This window comes from Narcine bancroftii, chromosome 4 (genome assembly GCF_036971445.1).
Source record: "Narcine bancroftii isolate sNarBan1 chromosome 4, sNarBan1.hap1, whole genome shotgun sequence".
Lineage (NCBI taxonomy): Eukaryota > Metazoa > Chordata > Chondrichthyes > Torpediniformes > Narcinidae > Narcine > Narcine bancroftii.
Window position 1 is genome coordinate 26,381,870 of NC_091472.1, and position 20,140 is coordinate 26,402,009.

The 20,140-nt window shown below is 44.5% G+C and overlaps 1 protein-coding gene across 1 annotated transcript in view; it reads left to right on the top strand.

Moving 5' to 3' along the window:
• Positions 1-2,657: 2,657 nt before the first annotated feature.
• adpgk2 (ADP-dependent glucokinase 2) overlaps positions 2,658-20,140 on the top strand; it is a 42,601-nt gene continuing 25,118 nt past the window's right edge. The window contains exon 1 of the mRNA XM_069930982.1: positions 2,658-2,890. Within this exon, the coding sequence (XP_069787083.1) occupies positions 2,716-2,890 (175 nt within the window). The 5' untranslated portion in view covers positions 2,658-2,715. The remainder of the gene's footprint in view (positions 2,891-20,140) is intronic.

The following is a 20,140-nucleotide window of genomic DNA, read 5'->3' on the forward strand; positions in this document are numbered from 1 at the left end:
CACTAAGATTCTGGCATATTGATTTTCCAAGAGCATCACCGAGTCAAGGCGAGGTGTGGGCAATACCATGGGGTGCAAGGCAAGGGACTCGAAAGTCTTCAAATTAACTCGGCGGCGACCTTTGAGGTCTACTAGAAGGGAGTGTGTTGGCAAAAAAATCAGCTCCCAGGAGTGGCTGTGATACATCAGCAATGGTGAAGGACCAGCTGAACTGTAACAGCCAAAATTGAGTGAAATTGTCTGTGATCCATATGTCCGGATGCTACTGCTGTTCGTGGCTGTGAGAGGAAGGCCCTTCTTTCCTGAACATGTGTCTTAGCCAGAGGAGGAAAACAAACTAATCTCTGCTCCAGTGTTGATTAAGAACTGATGGCCTGAGTTTTGATCCCAGAGGAAAAGGGGGTTGTTCTTGTGACCGGCTATCATGGCTACTACCGATGCTGGCCTCAGCATTTCCCCAATGCGTGCAAGGTGGATGGCAGTGGTGGGCTGCAGCTCCCCATCTCTGATGTTAATGCCACCACTGTTCTGTCTGCATTGAGACTGGCTGAGTCTAACGCTACACCACTATCTGGAGTGGACAGGGTTCGTGCCTTTGCACCCAACCGAAAGTCTAGCGTGCCACAACTCATCAGCATGGGCTGCTAAGCAGCAAATGGATGTCTTCTGGCATTTGCTCGAGAAAAGGTTGCTCAAAAAACAGACAGGGCTTGTGTCCGTCCATGAGCATCAGCATCTTGTTCATTAGTTCAGAAGGAGTGCAGTCACCCAAGCTGTCCATATGGAGAAGTTGTGTTGCCCTGTTGCATCAGGAAAACCGAAAATAATATGAGCAGGACTTCATACCTGTCGTGGCTGGAGGCCGGTGTAAGAAATTGACAATATGTCCCACGGTGTCTTAGTCCAGTGATGCAACAACTTAGTAATACTTGTTGCACCAGTGGTAATATGGCATAGATGGAACTGGACCTTGGCCTCCTTGAACCAGACTAGTGGCTGTGAGGTCTAAAATACTGGAAGTTTGAGCACAATGACATTTTGCACATCCATAATGAGGTTCAAAATTTTGTTTGGACTGTCAGGGTCACCAATATAGCGAGTGGTGCAGGGAATAAAGCACAACAGAAGTTGTCTGTGAGCTGAACCAACAGAACTGTTTAATGGAATATTTATAGGAGTTTAAATAATTACAGTTGGTGTGCTATCACAATCACCTGACCTCTGAAGTCATGCGCCTTCCAGGGTTATTTGTGCTCCCTGGCCACCAGGAACTCTTGATCCTGCGGGGGCCTGAAACTACGGACATTGGTCTGATAATGGAGTGGCGGGGTTTGCCACAATATATTCATTATTACAAGCAGAAACTTTTAAACTAGGATTACATAGATCTAGACAGAGATGAATATTATAATTGATCAACAAATGTGGGAAAATTTATGTAGAGATTGTATGACTAACCCTATTAATGTAAGTCATAGATTATTTCAATATAATTTTTTACATCAATTATATCTCACACCATAGAAGTTGAATAGATTGAAATCAGATTTATCAAACCAATGTTTTAGATGTGATGAAGATACAGGATCCTTTATACATTCAACGTGGTCTTGTCCAAATGTGAGACCTTTTTGGGTGGCTTTACGTAACTTTTTGGAACAAATTACAGAAATTGCATTTCCTGATTTATTTTTATTAGGAAATATTGAAGGCACGTCCTCAATTGAAACGATTAATTTATCAACTGAAATTCGCTAAGTGAGCATTAGCGATAGCAAGGAAATGTATTGCAATTACTTGGAAATCAGATAAATCGTTGACAATCCCAATGTGGTATGCTGAGATCCACTGTTGTATTCCTTTAGAAAAATCACCTATGATTTAAGAAATGAATACCCTGTTTTTATGAATTTGGCACACAAACAATGGGATTAAATGGTAATGATGTCCTTATCCCTCCAGACCTGCGGGATTCTCCTCTGCCCATGTTTACGTTGGATCTGATGAATTGTACTGGACAACATCCAAAGATTTCTTCTCTTCCTCTTTTTTCACACCCATCAAGTTTTTTTTTTCAGTTTGTATGTCGTTCCTTGAGGGGGTGGTTGGGTGGGAGTGAAAACCATCATGTATGCAATCAATCTGTTTTTCTTATATATCTGGAGTATTGCAATAATTATAGCTAGTGCATGTATGGAATTTTGTATAAAAGAGTAGAAGTAACTGATAACTCCATCAAAGATTCCTATGCACTCGAAGCATGAACATATTAATCAGTGATCCGCAATAAAACTCGCCACGTTGGACTCACACATCAAATTGCACAACGTGGAGGTCCCCAAATGTCCTCTTCACCCCGTCCCGCCTCTTCATCTCCCGGTGACCCGATTGGCCCTCGAGCTGCCAATCATTCCCACCCACCGACGCGCTCGCATTCTTCGCCGCCGGACAACCTCGGCTCGTGAGACCGCCCCACCCCGAACCCCATAGGATGAAAAGGACACCCGATGTCTTCTGCGATTGGTGGAAAGGGACGTCAATCCCGACACCCCCCCCCCCCGATGGTCATCCCGATTTTCAATTGGACTACTTTCCTTCGCTGTTGATTGGTTCGTTCCTGTGGTCACGCCCCCACAATCTCGCGCCCCGCCCCCCGCGAACGTCGCGGTTGCTGAGGCGACGAGTCGGGGCCGGCGCACCTGCCTGGCGGCCGCGATGGGCACCGGGCTCAAGTGCGGGGCGGTCGTGTCGCTGTGCGCCGTCTTCGTGGCCTACTGGTACGGGCAGAGGGTCGACCAGGAGCTGGACTCGCGGCTGGAGGCGGTGCTGTCGTCCCTGCTGAAAGCCGAACGGAAAGTGGACCTGGACCGGCGGCCTCGAGTGGCAGTAGGTGGGTGAGGGAAGATGGAGGCGCTTCCAGTTGATCGGCGAGCCTGGCTCGGCCACGGTCGAGGGGCCTCCGAGGCCGGCGGAACCATCCCGCCCCGGTCTCCTCTTTCAACATTGCCCCATGGTTCTGGGGAAGAGCTGACAGAACAGCCCAGCATAGGAAGCAGCAGCTCCTTCGGCCCTTCTAGTCTGCAGCAGCTCCTTCGGCCCTCCTAGTCTGCAGCAGCTCCTTCGGCCCTCCTAGTCTGCAGCAGCTCCTTCGGCCCTCCTAGTCTGCAGCAGCTCCTTCGGCCCTCCTAGTCTGCAGCAGCTCCTTCGGCCCTCCTAGTCTGCAGCAGCTCCTTCGGCCCTCCTAGTCTGCAGCAGCTCCTTCGGCCCTCCTAGTCTGCAGCAGCTCCTTCGGCCCTCCTAGTCTGCAGCAGCTCCTTCGGCCCTCCTAGTCTGCAGCAGCTCCTTCGGCCCTCCTAGTCTGCAGCAGCTCCTTCGGCCCTCCTAGTCTGCAGCAGCTCCTTCGGCCCTCCTAGTCTGCAGCAGCTCCTTCGGCCCTCCTAGTCTGCAGCAGCTCCTTCGGCCCTCCTAGTCTGCAGCAGCTCCTTCGGCCCTCCTAGTCTGCAGCAGCTCCTTCGGCCCTCCTAGTCTGCAGCAGCTCCTTTGGCCCTTCTAGTCTGCAGCAGCTCCTTCGGCCCTCCTAGTCTGCAGCAGCTCCTTCGGCCCTCCTAGTCTGCAGCAGCTCCTTCGGCCCTCCTAGTCTGCAGCAGCTCCTTCGGCCCTTCTAGTCTGCAGCAGCTCCTCCGGCCCTCCTAGTCTGCAGCAGCTCCTCCGGCCCTCCTAGTCTGCAGCAGCTCCTCCGGCCCTCCTAGTCTGCAGCAGCTCCTTCGGCCCTCCTAGTCTGCAGCAGCTCCTTCGGCCCTCCTAGTCTGCATCAGCTCCTCCGGCCCTCCTAGTCTGCAGCAGCTCCTTCGGCCCTCCTAGTCTGCAGCAGCTCCTTCGGCCCTCCTAGTCTGCAGCAGCTCCTTCGGCCCTCCTAGTCTGCAGCAGCTCCTTCGGCCCTCCTAGTCTGCAGCAGCTCCTTCGGCCCTCCTAGTCTGCAGCAGCTCCTTCGGCCCTCCTAGTCTGCAGCAGCTCCTTCGGCCCTCCTAGTCTGCAGCAGCTCCTTCGGCCCTCCTAGTCTGCAGCAGCTCCTTCGGCCCTCCTAGTCTGCAGCAGCTCCTTCGGCCCTCCTAGTCTGCAGCAGCTCCTTCGGCCCTCCTAGTCTGCAGCAGCTCCTTCGGCCCTCCTAGTCTGCAGCAGCTCCTTCGGCCCTCCTAGTCTGCAGCAGCTCCTTCGGCCCTCCTAGTCTGCAGCAGCTCCTTCGGCCCTCCTAGTCTGCAGCAGCTCCTTCGGCCCTCCTAGTCTGCAGCAGCTCCTTCGGCCCTCCTAGTCTGCAGCAGCTCCTTCGGCCCTCCTAGTCTGCAGCAGCTCCTTCGGCCCTCCTAGTCTGCAGCAGCTCCTTCGGCCCTCCTAGTCTGCAGCAGCTCCTTCGGCCCTCCTAGTCTGCAGCAGCTCCTTCGGCCCTCCTAGTCTGCAGCAGCTCCTTCGGCCCTCCTAGTCTGCAGCAGCTCCTTCGGCCCTCCTAGTCTGCAGCAGCTCCTTCGGCCCTCCTAGTCTGCAGCAGCTCCTTCGGCCCTCCTAGTCTGCAGCAGCTCCTTCGGCCCTCCTAGTCTGCAGCAGCTCCTTCGGCCGTGCAGCAGTTTGTTGGTTTGGAGTTTGGACCAGTGTGGGAGCCAGGTGTAAGTAAATTGAAGTGCCCGCCCTCTGGAACCTTGATCGTGGCTTGAGACCTGGGGGGGGGTTGAGGTGTAAATCCATAACCCAACTTCCTTTTTTGGGCTCCTCCTTGCAGAGCAGACCACCTCACGAGGGTCAAAAATACACGAAGGGAACCAAAATAGAAGTAAATTACTGATTTATCTGTAAATAACATGGGGAATTACAGTTGATTTGGTAGCTAAAATAGAAATGAGCAAGATGCTATAAAATATAAACTTCCTGCTGCTTGGTTTCATTATGCGAGTTCCTTCATCTTTTCGTATTGCTCGGTATCAGCTTTAAGGCTTCAGATGAACAGAGGAAAAATGGGTGCAAGAGACTGTTGAGCAGTGCTGATCATTCAAATTCAATACCTTGAACAAGGTCTCTTCGTATGCTTCTTGATCATTCTAGCCTTTAGAAAAACATCCAACTCCTTTAAGTATATTTCATGATTTAGAGTCAACTGCTTTTTCTGTGCACGAATCACCATTCGACGTGGGAAGACATTTCTTCTCACCTCATTTTTTCTTTCAATGGCTTTTCCTTAATCTGTGACATCTAGTAGGGGACTTGGAAGGCGGTTGGACAGATGTATGGAATAGGAAAGGCTTGGAAGGATATGGATCAAACCCACCCAGAATGCCAGCCTAGATGTTGGGTTGAAGGGCCTTTTGTGGGCTATATGACTCGCTGTGCGATTGGAACATCTGTGCTAACCCGTTACAATTTTGGTGGTTTCTATGCGATCTCTCCTATCTAAACTGTAGTAAACATAAGCATCATTAAGCCAATTTCTCATATGTTGGACTTGTCATGTCAGAGGTTTGGATCTGGGCTCAAGTTGTGGAGAGTTTGAACTGAACAAGTCTTGTGCAGCTGCAGAGACTGTGAGTGCTGGAGGCAAATCCACAGACACCTGATGACACTGGGGCAGTCGGGGGGGGGGGGGGGGGGTGACTCTGCTTCTCTTTCTCTGTCTATAAGGGGCACCAGGCAAAATGGCGATCCATTGTCTCCCTTGTTCGATAATGAAAGCCAGCATGTCATTTGTTATCTTAATTGCCTGCTATATTAGTCAGAGACCAATCACAAGTCTCATTACATCTCCTCCCTCTTTGCCAACTTGTCACTGTTCATAGATTAAGCTGCCTTCCTGTTTTGAACACTAGCATGAATGATCACTCCTTCATTTCCACAATCCTGTGTCAGACACTCCCTTAACCTGTTTAACTCAACCTGCAACTTCTGTGTATTTTTCTATGGGTGTCCTCCCCACCCAGCTTTGTGTTGTCTGCAAACTTAGAAATATTAGATTTACTTCCTTCATCCAAACCATTACTGTAAAAATCTGAGTTTCCAGTACTGATCTATAATTTCCTGATGTTCATGTGGGTTTCTTCCAGGTGTTCCAGTTTTCCACATGTTCAAAAGACATATGGGGTTAATAGGTTATTTGGTCATGTGTGTACTTGAGTGGCGCAGGCTCATGGGATGGAAGGTTGTGTGACTGCTGTATCTCAGGTGGCCAATTGCCCCACATGTAAAGCCACGTTTAGGCAATATGCGGCTGTTTTGAGGCCATCTGAATGTGCAGGAGACACTCTTGAGGTGAGCTACGTAACCCTCTGAGAGGGATAATCAGCTCAGCTCAGTGGCTCCCCCAGCCACCTGAATGCAGCTGTCTGAGAGCAGATGTTAAAGGGTCAGGCTGCTGATCACAGCTGACACTGGGCAGGAGCCGGAGTGTGCTCCGAGTTGCATCCTGTGCAACTGTGTTCTTCAGGTGGGCAGCGTTGCGCTTTAAACGCTGCCACCTGAACGGCAATTTAAAGGGCCGCTTCTGCTTCTTCAGGTGCATTCTTAGCGTAGAATGGACCTGAAAAATCCTTAAATTAAATCTCCCTGAAAGTGGCCACACAATTGGTGATAAACAAAGTGTGTGCTATACTTGCTGGCATAAATTGAGATGTTAAGTATCAAAGTTTGCAAGTTGTGTTGCAGCTGTACAAAACTGGTTAGGCTGCATTTGGACTATTGTGTGCAGTTCAGGTTGCCAGAATTTGGGAAGAATGATTAGCTTTGCAGAGAGTACAGAAGCGATTCAATAGGAAGTTGCATGAATTGGACTGCATTGGTTATAAGTAGAGAGTGGACAAACCTGGATCATTTCCCTTTCCTGACAGTCAGGAGAGGGAAAGAGAACAGGCAGGCAATGCAGCACACCCATGTGGCCATTCCCCTCAATAACAAGCATACTATTACGACCATTACAAGCATACCAGTTCAGTGAACTGAGATTCACTGGTGATGGGTTGTGCTGATGGCTGGCACCCCCATCTACCCTTAAATAACCAAGGTTTCCTGCCTAAACCCTGAGCCCTACTGAAAACCATTGTAAGACCCTACCCTTTGTTATAAGCTAATAAAAGCATGCTTCCAGTTGGGAGAGCTTTTATTCATGTCACAATTTTATTAGCTTAAAACAAGAAGATGGAAGTGCTGCTCAAGCTAAGTATGCACCTGATCGACCCTCAGTCTCCCGATGCTGCCAAGGGGTTTGCTTACTGGCCGGACTGCTTCCAGGCTTATCTAAATGCGACCAAGGATGTGTTCGACTTGGATAAACTCAAAATCGGCCCTCATTTCCAGGATAGGAACGAAAGGGTACCGTCATTTGGGACTGTGCAACCTATGATGCTACCATGGAGGCTTTGATGGCTTGGTACCTGAAATCACAAAATGAGGTCCTAGTGAGGCATCGACTTGCTCTTTCTCAGCAATGCCCTGGAGAGACCATCAATGACTATCTACTTGACTTGTGGATTTTTGTCAAGAAGGGCCAATATGAAACGGCTACCGGCCGTGTTCGTGAGGAAGAGCAGATCTGGGACACCCTAGTCGTGGGGGTCTGCTCAAGATATGTGAGGCAGCGACTACTCGAGTTGAGTAAGAAAGACTTGGCCAGCTACTTTGAATTGGCCAAGTCCCTTGAACAGGCCCAGCTCAAGACTGTCTACCTCGAAATGGGCCAGGTCCAGACCATTTTAGATAAGTGTACTATACTTTAGGATTATAAAAGAAATGCAAGAAAACCCTCAAGAAAGACATCAGGAAGCTAAAAGAAGACATGAGGTTGCTTTGCCAGACAATGTGAAGGAAAATCCTAAGGGTTTCTGATTTTTCTGAAATCCTCAATTATCCAAAAAAATTTTTGGAGCCTCACAGATGTTACTTTCAGGTTCAAAAAAATTTAGGATAACTGAAGATTTTGGATAATTGGAGTTGTACTGTATCTCATTTGCTCCATGTTGCCTATACCTGATATACACCTCTCTCTTCCAAATTAGATCACCAATATCCCTCGTAAACCAAGATTCCCTATGCCGTCTAACCTTGCCTTCCTAGCAACAATCCAAATTTTTTTTACAACACCCCAATCATCAAATAACAAATCTGTAAATAAGGAAGCAAGTTACGAACTAATGAAACCTTATTAGAACTAACAAAGGAACAACATTGGAAAATTCACCCGACAATGGTAAATTCAAAATAATAGTTTTATTAAACTATTAATAACATAACATTTCATACTTACTTCTAAACTTGTCTAAATTTAACCCCCATCCGCAAATGTAAATGTGTGTGTGTTAAAGTCCAAAACTATTTCAGTTTAAACTTCAATTCTGAAAAGTCAGTTTTAAAGTCAAGTCTCCATCCGGCCCCCCCTCGCTATTTTCCCCCCTCCCCAATCTGACCTCACTGCTTATTTTCTGTACTTCCCACGACTCTTATCCTGAGTGAATACTGAAGGGAATTTTTTTTTTAAGACCTCTCCCACTTCTTTTGGCTCTTTATAAAGCCGGCCACTCTGATCTTCAAGGGGACAATTTTTTTTGCCTTGCTTTTCTTTTGCTTTTAATATGTGTAGAAACCCTTGCCTTTGATCCTAACAGGAATATACAAACTCTGTACGCTCAAAATTTCACCTTTGAAGGTCGTCCACTTACCTCTCTCATCCTATCCCAGTCCACGCATTCTAGATCCTTTCTCTTTTCCTCAGAATTGGCCTTTCTCCAATTTAGAATCTCAACCCGAGGCCCAGATCTGCTCTTCTCCATAATTAACTTGAAACTAATGGCATTATGATTACTGGACCCAAAATTTCCCCTACACATACTTCTGTCACCTGTCCTGTCTCGTTCCCTAATAGGAGATCCTGAATTGCACTTTCTCTCTAGTTGATACTTTTATGTATTGATTTAGAAAACTTTCCTGAACATATTCGACAAACTCCAAGCCTTCCAGCCCTTTTACAGTATGGGAGTCCCAGTCAATATGTGAGAAGTTATAATCTCCTATTATCACAATCTTGTTTTTCCTGCTGCTCTCTGCTATCTCTACAGATTTGCTCCTCCAATTCTCCCTGACTATTAGGCGGTCTATAATATCACCCCATGAGTGTGGTCATACCTTTCCATTTTCTCAGCTCTACCCATATAGCCTTAGTAGATGAGCCCTTTGGTCTGTCCTGCCTGAGTACAGCAGTGATATTTTCCCTGACAAGCAATGCCACTCCTCCCCCTTTCATTTCCCCCCATTTTATTGTGTCTCAAGCAACAGAAGCCCAGAACATTGAGATGACAGTCCTGCCCCTCCTGCAACCAAGTTTCACTAATGGCCATAATATAATTCCACATGCCAATCCACTCTCTAAGCTCGTCTGTCTTTCCTTCAATACTCCTTGCATTGAAATAGATGTACCTGAAAACATTTCTACCACATTTAACCTGTTGACTTCTAACAGTACATGCAATTTTATCATTTCCCTCCTCCACTCCTCAATCTGCTCTGGCACTCTGGTTCTCCTCCCCTTGCAAATCTAATTTGAACCCACCGGAGAAGTGCTAGCAAACCTTCCCACAAGGATATTAGACCTCTTCCATTCAGATGCAAGCTGACCTGTCGGAATAGGTCCCACCTTTCCTGGAAGAGAGCCCAATGATCCAGAAACCTGAAACCCTCTAGCCGTGTGTAAAGCTGCATCATTCTCCTATTTCTAACCTCACTAGCATGTGCCATAGGTAACAGTCCTGAGATCACTACTCTGGAGGTCCTGTCCTTCAATCTAGCGCCTACCTCCCTGTGCTTACTTGCAGTACCTCCTCAACCTTTCTCCCCATGTCATTGATTCATACATGGAACACAACATCTGGCTGCTCACCTTCGCACTTGAATGCCGTGAATTCGACTGAGATATCTCCGACCCTGGTATCACTATCACATCCCTTTTTTTAGATATCACCCATTTTTGTGATTTGCTATCATATTTTAAGCTTCTTCGTGCAACATGTGATTGAAAATTCATTTTATGCATTTCCACTTAGTGGAGCTTTTCCCTGTTGATCTTGGGACCATCACTGACGAACATGGTAAAAGGTTTCATCAGGACATTGTGACCATGGAAAAGCTGAATCAGGGCAACTGAAATCCATCTATTGTTGGATACTGACATGAGAGATACCAGAATCTAAGTACAAATGAAAAACAGCAGCAAAACATTTTGGGTTAGTTGAACTAACACAATGTGTCAGCATCTTCATGTGATTAAACATGCTAAATTCAATAAAAGTTAATTTAATATATGATACAGGAAATCTGAAATTATCTTTTTGTATAGCTTGAAGTTGTCTATCATAATCCCCAATTTGTTTTTAATCAGGAAGCAAATCTTTTGGGAGAAAAATTGTTTTTCAAGTGTAATTTTAGTCAGTCTACTGCAATAAAAGCATATGATAGAATGTGATTAAGTTGCTTTGAAAATTGATATTTGGTATTATATTTTAGATGAAAGATTGGTTGGTGTTTGTATAAACTGATGATGCCAGGATGATAAATTTATCTCAATTAAAATTTTGCATGTTAAAATATTAATGTAAATTGCATATCTGGGATTGTAATATCATGGAAAGACAAATAAATTCTTGCAGCATAAAAAAACCTCATTTCAAAATGATGTCACATTGATTCTACCTTTCATAAACTTGTTAAACAATTTCATTTCAGAGACTGATGGCCCATATCTGATTTGTGCAAGCTCAGATTGACCCTAACTTCAGCACTTTGTTTTTTTTTCCTTTTTGATGTACAAAATGAGAACGAATAGATTTAAAATTTTTTTTTCTAAAATGTTACGAACCAAGAGGACCCCAAAATCCAGCAGCAATAGATATTCACCAAGACAAATAGTTGCTTAAACAAAGGTTGCTTTTACTGATCTTTAAACATGAAAACAGAATCATACTCTAACTTATCACTATTGACTTAACTAAACTAACTTAATCCTTTTCTAATTCAAAGCGCACGTGTCTGTAATGTGTGTGTAAGTTCAGAAAAGTTCTTTAATTAACAGTCCAATCTCACTTCTCATTCCTCCAAGTTCACTGGTTGTAGACAATTCTTATACTGTGCACAGAATTTAACATTAAATTCACCAGGCTTTGGTGCTTAAAAGGTAAATAGTTACTGCTCAGGAAGGTTCTTGTCGGTTTTCAGAGAGAGATTTGTTCTCTGGACACCCACAACGGATCCCTTTTTAATCAGCCACTTCAGTGTCTTGCCGAAGAAACTTGCCCCCTCCGGGTTCTTCGGATGATAACCTCTTTCTTTCAGGTCACCACAGAGTTCCCTTTTGTTTCTCTTATTTCAAGTGTAACATTAAACAGCCAGTCCTCTCTTGCATGAACCACAAGGGCTTTGAACAGGCTGAACTAAGCACTCATAATCTGTCTTCCAAATGGGGTTTTCCACAGCTTGTCCTGTTCCAGTCCCACCTGCTGCTGCTTACTGTTAGACTGTAGAACTGATCTCTCTCCCCAATTTATCTCCCAAAAACATATCTATATTCAAAACAAACACAGCATAATCTGTTGCAATACGTGTATATAAATACATTTTCTTACAAAAAATAAAACAACCCCTCCCCCTGTAATATAAATCCACACACCATCAGGGTTCACATTAACCATTAAAAAAAATTCTATATGGGAAGTCATTTGTTTTTATACCATAGCAGCGTCTATTATTGTCCTTTTTATTATTGTATTTATAGTTACAGTTACAATTGGGCCCTTATATGATACAAATATGGCTGCCATATCTTAATAAATATGTCATATTTGTTCTTTAAGTTGTATGCAATTTTATTCCATAGATATGCAACTATTCATCTCAGCAGTCCATTGTGCTATATGTAGAGGAGAGTCAGATTTCCAAGTAATTGCAATACATTTCTTTGCCTCTGCTAAGGCTATTTTAATAAATGAAATTTGGAATTCAGTTAATTTATTTAATTATTTCAATAAAGTTACCCAAAAGATAAAGCTCTGGGTCACCTGTAAATGCCACCCCAGTTATCCTTGTTAATATTCTACCAAAAAGGTCTCACGTCGTATGTAACAACATTCCTATTTCTGTCCCACATCTAAATCTTATCTCCAATAGTTCAGATTTTGATCATTGCAACTTCTGTGGTGTAAGATGTAATTGATGTAGGATTTACACTCTATGCGTCTGGTAAAGTTCCCTGCTCTACTCGCTGTGCACCTATGACTGAACCTTTTCTGCACCCAAAATCATGATGTTGTCTTCCTTTGCTGTTTCGACCGGCAACACGGGTCGACCGTTGTAGACAGGTCCCACATCAATATGCTCCACTGCTGAGAATACCTATCTTGGTGGATCAAAGACGGGTAAGACTATACTCCCCAATCGACCTTAGATGTTTTCACACAGCGGTTGAAAGGCTGGTAAAACCCAGCTTTCAAGCACTGTGTAAAAGGGGTTTAGGATAACAATCCTCCTCCCTCCTCATAATGCAGCGATCACCTGTTCAGGCATGCTTGTTTTTCCTTCAGAGTTGTGAAATGGAATTTGCATTTGGCAGTGAATAAATGCCTCGCTTGAAGTACACTCCTTGTAAATGTCTAATAACCTATTGAGAACTCCATTTCTTGTTTGTCTGTCAAACGGTGAGTCAAAGGGATTCATGGTGTCCAGAAGGAATGATGTTGAGGAGGTGGTTGAGTGATCATATTGAAGGATTCTCAGACAACAAACCAGAAGACAACAAATCAAAGTTCACATTTATTGTCAGACTACATACATGTCATCACATGCAATCCTGAGATTCTTTTTTCTGTGGAGCAGGCAGAATTTCTACTTGTCGGTTTTGCAAAAAAACTGAACTCAAGGAAAGATGCATATACAAAAGAGAGAAATGTAAACAAAGAATGAAGTGCAAACAAACAGCAATAGAGAAAATAAAATTCTCAATAATAAATAAGGTTCAAATAAAAGTCCATAAATCTATGCAAAGTGAAGGGAGGAAGGTTTAGGGGAGACATCAGGGTTAAGTTTTTTTTTGCACAGAGGGCTGTGGATGTCTGGGATGCTTTGCCAGTGGTGTTGGTGGAGGCTATAGCAATAGGTCAATTTAAGAGACTCTAAGACATGGCACAGTGATGAAAGAAAAATAGAGGGTTATGAGGTAGGGAGGATTTAGTTTTTTTTGATTGTGTATATATAGGTGGTGTGCCGTGGCCAAGCAAGCTGGGACGTGGCAGCGAGGTCCTTGGGTCGTAGGTTTTATATCGGAGTGGCCTTCTCCTATGCAGGTTTCTTACCCGGGCTGGAGGGGCCTGCCTCCCCTCCTAGGTCGGTCCATACTGCCCGGACCGGGGCCGAGGCCGCCGCAGTTCACCCTGTGCCTGGACTGGGGCCGCCGCCTCCCACTCCCTGTCCGGACCGGGGCCTCCGCCTGCCTCACTCGACCGAGGCCGGGGCCGCCGTCTCCCCCTTGCTCCTGCCCGGATCGGGGCCGCCGCCGTCTACCCTTCGCCCGGACCGGGGCCGGGGCCGCTGCTGCTCTCCCTGTGCCCGGACTGGGGCCGCCGTCTCCCCCTTGCTCCTGCCCGTATCGGGGCCGCCGCCGTTTACCCTTCGCCCGGACCGGGGCCGGGGCCGCTGCTGCTCTCCCTGTGCCCGGACTGGGGCCGCCGTCTCCCCCTTGCTCCTGAATTACCACTTCTTTCATCTAAAGTTTCTCATCACTTGAATAGCCGACACCCCATTTTCAAACTGTAATCCTTCATGGTTGTCACAAGATCAACATTCCTTTCAAATGAGATCACCTCTCATTTTACTAAATGCTGGAGAACATAGGCCCAATTGGCTTAAACTCTCCTCACAGGACAAATCCAGGAATCAGACTGGTGAAATGTTATTACATTCCACTCAATTCTGGTACATCCTTAAGGATTATCGTGCATAATAATCCTGATACAATCTCACCAGAACTTTGTATAACTGCAGAAAGATCCCTTCAATGTTATACTCAGTGGATGATGTAGTATTTGTCTTCTTAATTGTTTGCTGTTCTGGCAAGTCAACTGTTTGTTATTTGGTTATGAGGACCCAAATTCCTCTGAACATCAACATCCTTCAGCAGTCTCTCAAAAAACAAAGGCGAGAAATCAGACTGCTCAAACTACAGGGGAATCACGTTGCTCTCCATTGCAGGCAAAATCTTCGCTAGGATTCTACTAAATAGAATAATACCTAGTGTCGCTGGGAATATTCTCCCAGAATCACAGTGCGGCTTTCGCGCAAACAGAGGAACCACTGACATGGTCTTTGCCCTCAGACAGCTCCAAGAAAAGTGCAGAGAACAAAACAAAGGACTCTACATCACCTTTGTTGACCTCACCAAAGCCTTCGACACCGTGAGCAGGAAAGGGCTTTGGCAAATACTAGAGCGCATCGGATGTCCCCCAAAGTTCCTCAACATGATTATCCAACTGCACGAAAACCAACAAGGTCGGGTCAGATACAGCAATGAGCTCTCTGAACCCTTCTCCATTAACAATGGCGTGAAGCAAGGCTGTGTTCTTGCACCAACCCTCTTTTCAATCTTCTTCAGCATGATGCTGAACCAAGCCATGAAAGACCCCAACAATGAAGATGCTGTTTACATCCGGTACCGCACGGATGGCAGTCTCTTCAATCTGAGGCGCCTGCAAGCTCACACCAAGACACAAGAGAAACTTGTCCGTGAACTACTCTTTGCAGATGATGCCGCTTTAGTTGCCCATTCAGAGCCAGCTCTTCAGCGCTTGACGTCCTGCTTTGCGGAAACTGCCAAAATGTTTGGCCTGGAAGTCAGCCTGAAGAAAACTGAGGTCCTCCATCAGCCAGCTCCCCACCATGACTACCAGCCCCCCCACATCTCCATCGGGCACACAAAACTCAAAACGGTCAACCAGTTTACCTATCTCGGCTGCACCATTTCATCAGATGCAAGGATCGACAATGAGATAGACAACAGACTCGCCAAGGCAAATAGCGCCTTTGGAAGACTACACAAAAGAGTCTGGAAAAACAACCAACTGAAAAACCTCACAAAGATAAGCGTATACAGAGCCGTTGTCATACCCACACTCCTGTTCGGCTCCGAATCATGGGTCCTCTACCGGCACCACCTACGGCTCCTAGAACGCTTCCACCAGCGTTGTCTCCGCTCCATCCTCAACATCCATTGGAGCGCTCACACCCCTAACGTTGAGGTACTCGAGATGGCAGAGGTCGACAGCATCGAGTCCACGCTGCTGAAGATCCAGCTGCGCTGGATGGGTCACGTCTCCAGAATGGAGGACCATCGCCTTCCCAAGATCGTATTATATGGCGAGCTCTCCACTGGCCACCGTGACAGAGGTGCACCAAAGAAAAGGTACAAGGACTGCCTAAAGAAATCTCTTGGTGCCTGCCACATTGACCACCGCCAGTGGGCTGATAACGCCTCAAACCGTGCATCTTGGCGCCTCACAGTTTGGCGGGCAGCAGCCTCCTTTGAAGAAGACCGCAGAGCCCACCTCACTGACAAAAGGCAAAGGAGGAAAAACCCAACACCCAACCCCAACCAACCAATTTTCCCTTGCAACCGCTGCAATCGTGTCTGCCTGTCCCGCATCGGACTGGTCAGCCACAAACGAGCCTGCAGCTGACGTGGACTTTTTACCCCCTCCATAAATCTTCGTCCGCGAAGCCAAGCCAAAGATAAAGATATATAGGTGGGCTAAACATTGTGGGCCGAAGGGCCTGCACTGTGCTGTAACATCCCATAAATCTATAAATGAGTCTGATTAATTTTTTTTGTTGAAAAGTCTGATGGTGATGGAGGGATAGAAAATAGAGCATGTTAGAGATGATGTGGATCCTTGATGTTTGCTGTTGCTCTCTGGCGTCAGTGTTCCATGTAGATTTTCTCAATGGTGGGGAGTGCTTTATCTGTGATGTACTGGGCCGTGTCCACTACCTTTTGCAGGGCTTTCCGCTCAGAGGTATTGGTTTCCCCATAGCAGCCTGTGATACAGTCAGCACACTTTGCACTACACATCTAAGGCTTTCGATGTCATACCAAACCTCTGCAACTCCTGAGGAAGAAGAGACATTGTTGTGTTTTTATTTCAAGATAACATTCATGTGTTGATTCCAGAAAAGATCCTCCAATAAGGTGACTCCCGGGAATTTAAATTTATTCACCATCTCCACCTCTGATCCCCCAATTATCAATAGCTAGTTCACTTCTTGTTTTCCCCTCCTGAAGTCCACAATCAGCTTCTTGATGTGGGTGACATTGATTGCAAGGTTGTTGTTGATTCAGATGAAGTATCCCTTATCTGAAAATACGAAATCCTCCAAAATCCAAATTTTTGTTTGTTCGTGGTCCCATGAGGTAATATGTAATAGAGCTTAGAAAAGGATACAACACCTTTCTGAAAATTTGGCAGCCTTACCTAGAGGAGATCTTATAGAAACATATAGGATTATGAAGGGTATGAATAGGATAGATGTAGGAAGGTTTTTTGAGCTGGCCGGGGAAACTAAAACGAGAGGACACAGTCTCAAGATTCGGGGGGGAGTAGATTTAGGACAGAGATGAGGAAAAATAGTTTTTCCCAGAGAGTAGTGAATGTTTGGAATTCTCTAACCAGGGAAGTGGTTGAGGCTGCCTCATTAAACATATTTAAAATTCGGTTAGATCAATTTTTACATGATAGAGGAATTGGGGGATATGGGGAGAAAGCAGGTAGGTGGAGTTAGGTCATAAATTAGATCAGCTATGATTGTATTGAATGGCGGAGCAGGCTCGATGGGCTATTTTTGGCCTACTCCTGTTCCTACTTCCTATGTTCCTATGTTTAATATGTATGCACTTCACTGACACCACATAGGGATGTGATCATTCTGGTTAGCCAGAGTCCTCTTTGAAGGATATAAAACTGTGTTAGTACAGTGTCTCTGTGTTTCACTGTATGCACTGACAGTTTTTCTTTTGTTTAATTGGGTTTATATAGAAGGGATAGGGAAGTGGAGTTTCTTTGTTGTTTTGTGTTTCACGTAATCATTAAATATATTTATAAATGAAAATAAAATATTTAAAAAAAAGTTCAGAAATCCTGTTCGAAGAACAGAGCATAGCGGAAGTAATGCATTATTGAATGTAGATTTTTCAATATATGTCCACTTCAGTTAATTTGTGCACATGTAAATATTTGTATTGTCATGTGAATGCATGTATCTTTAAGTCTGAGTGAATGAGTGCATTATTAAAATGGTGTTCCAAAATCCAAAAAAGTCCAAAACTCTTCTAGTCTCTCCCTCCTTTTTGGTGACTCATCGTCACTTTTTATACAACCCACTTCCATAATATCTCAGCAAATTTGAAGAGATTTGACCAGGCACATAAGTTAAAGTGGAAGCTGAAATCGAGTTGTTTTAACAGAAATATTTAAACACTCACGTTTGAAATTTTGATGGGGCAATTACAATCTGCATAAATATCTTTTGGATGGGGAAAATATTGATAATATTATCTTTTATTATGCCATTAGGAAGTCACACTTGTAATTAAATGGTTTGTGAAGTGGTTAATGAAATGCTCTAATAGTGCCATTAACCTCGTTTCTAATCTGGTGCTGCTTGTACAGAGTTTTACGCTTTCTCTGTGTCTATGAGGGTTAGCTCCAGGTGCTCTGGTTTCCTCCCATAGTCCCAAAGATGTTCAGGGTCATATGTTTGTAGAGGGGTGGTGTGGGCTCGTGGACCGGAAGGGCTTTTTTTCTATACTGTATCTCTGAATTCAATTAAAATCTTGCACAAAAGTGTGACATTTTCAGGGGCTTTTACAGTGAGACTACTTAATCCTGAATTAACATTCTTGATTCCAATGGGTAAGCTTATAAATTCCACAGTAGAAGAGAACAAAATTGCTACATTTTTTGTACAGTATTATGACAGTAAATGTTGACTGTTTTAACATTATTCATAAGACAGCAGTCGTGCCCAGAATACTCCTGCTTTAATTTGCATCCTCCCGCCTTACCTGGACATTAACTGAACTTTGATCTGATTAACTCTGAGCTGAATTTTGGACAGTTCACATGTCTTTTTCCTCTATTGACCAAGTTTGTACGCTGAATATTTTGCCCTTGTGATTGAGATTTTTTTAATATCATTGAATATATAATTGAAAGGTGGAAAATGACAGTAAACATCTGCAGTTGCTGATTTAAAATTCATCTTGTTTGAAGGCTGAAGCACTTGTACTTCTTCTTGAACCTGAGTGCGTAAAATTGCTAAATGGGCATGGAAAGGGAAGCAGCCATTTACAGTAGAGCACAGCCTTGGGCAGAGGAGACTTAAAATAAGGATTCTTGCAAATCCATCTTTTCATCTATCTGGATGACTAGAACTGTGCACAATATCTCAAGTGTGGTCTCACTTATGTCTTTTATAGTTATAATATGATGTCTGAATTTCTGTTCTTCATATCATGCCCAATAAAGGAAAGTATGCTAAGTTCTACCTTCGTCAGCCTGTCTACTCGGAACTATGTATCTGTGCTTCAAGTTATCTCTCTTCTACTACACTTTCCAAGGTCCTACTGTTTATTGAGTAAGCCCTGCCTTGGTTTAAATAACTAAAGTTTAACACGTCACATTTGTCTGAGTTATATTCCATATGCCATTCCTTGGTCAACTTTCCCAATTCATCTAGATTTTGCTATAATTTCACATCATTTTCTTCAACCCTACCAATTCTGGTGTCATCTACAGATTTACTAACCTTGTTAATTTCATTGTCATCCAAGTTTTAAGAACAGATAACAAACAATAGCAAACCTAGCACTGATCCCTGTGGCACACCACGCGTTACAGACCTCCAATATGAATAATAACCCTCCACTATCACCCTCTGACTCCTACCATCAAGCCAATTCTGTAACTGAATGACTCGTGGTTCCTGGATCCCATGTGATCTGACTAGCCTACCATATAGGATCTTGATAAAGGCATTGCTAAAGTTTATGCAGGTGTCGATCACTGCCTTGACCTCATCAATCCTCTTCATCACCTCTTCAAAAAAAATCAATTAAATTTATAAGACATGATGTTTCATCCCTTCTGTATCTCAGAACATTGAGCTGCCAGTTCTACCCCTCCCTCAACCATCTTTCTGTTACTGTTATAAATCTCAGTTCTTTGTCAGCCTTACTTTTCAGGCTTCTTGTATTATTGCAGTTAGCATGTTGTCTGGTCCCAAGACATGCTTTATTCAGTGCACTCATCTATTTCTTGATAGCATGTGAAATGAATCAAGTTGGCTGAAGACTAATTTTGTTTGTGGGAAGAATCACATTACCTGACCCTTGGCTCCCAAAACAGACACCCCGTTCCAAGTTCCCTCACTATAGAAAACACAAGATAACAAGAAACTGACTTTAAGACATTCTCAAATCCTCCCTGACAATGTGAGAAATACCACCTCGCCTGTGGATCCACGAGATGTCGTGGGCCAAAGCACCAATCAGGATGGCATTGATAACTTTCAATCCATTGATCCAGAGAACAGAAGCTCAGCAAATATGGCAGGTAGGGCACCACCTCCCAAACTACTCATCTAATTACCCTGACAAATATTCTGTCTACCTGTCATACCCACGCTGGCACCATCAATCACCTTGTCACCCATAAAATGGAGGATACATAAAAGTAATTGTAAAACCTGAAAGAAATGGTTCATAAAAGGCAGTTATAGTACCTTGCCATATTTGATTCTCAGCTATTACTTTTTACCAACCATAAACCTGTTCCGATTGGTTTTCTACTTCTGCTACATTAATGTTGGAGAAATTTCTCCAGTCTTTATTGCACCATTGGGCTTCTGCCTTCTCCCAATATTTCTGTTATGTTTATTTCAAGATCTTTGCAGTATTTCATATTTTACAGTTCTTCCAGGCTGTATCAAACCCAGTCCAGGGAGCAATTTAAAATTTTTGTTCTGGTTTTGATTCTGATATGATGCATGACCAGCAGTTTATCAAAATTGGCGCAGTATCATATGA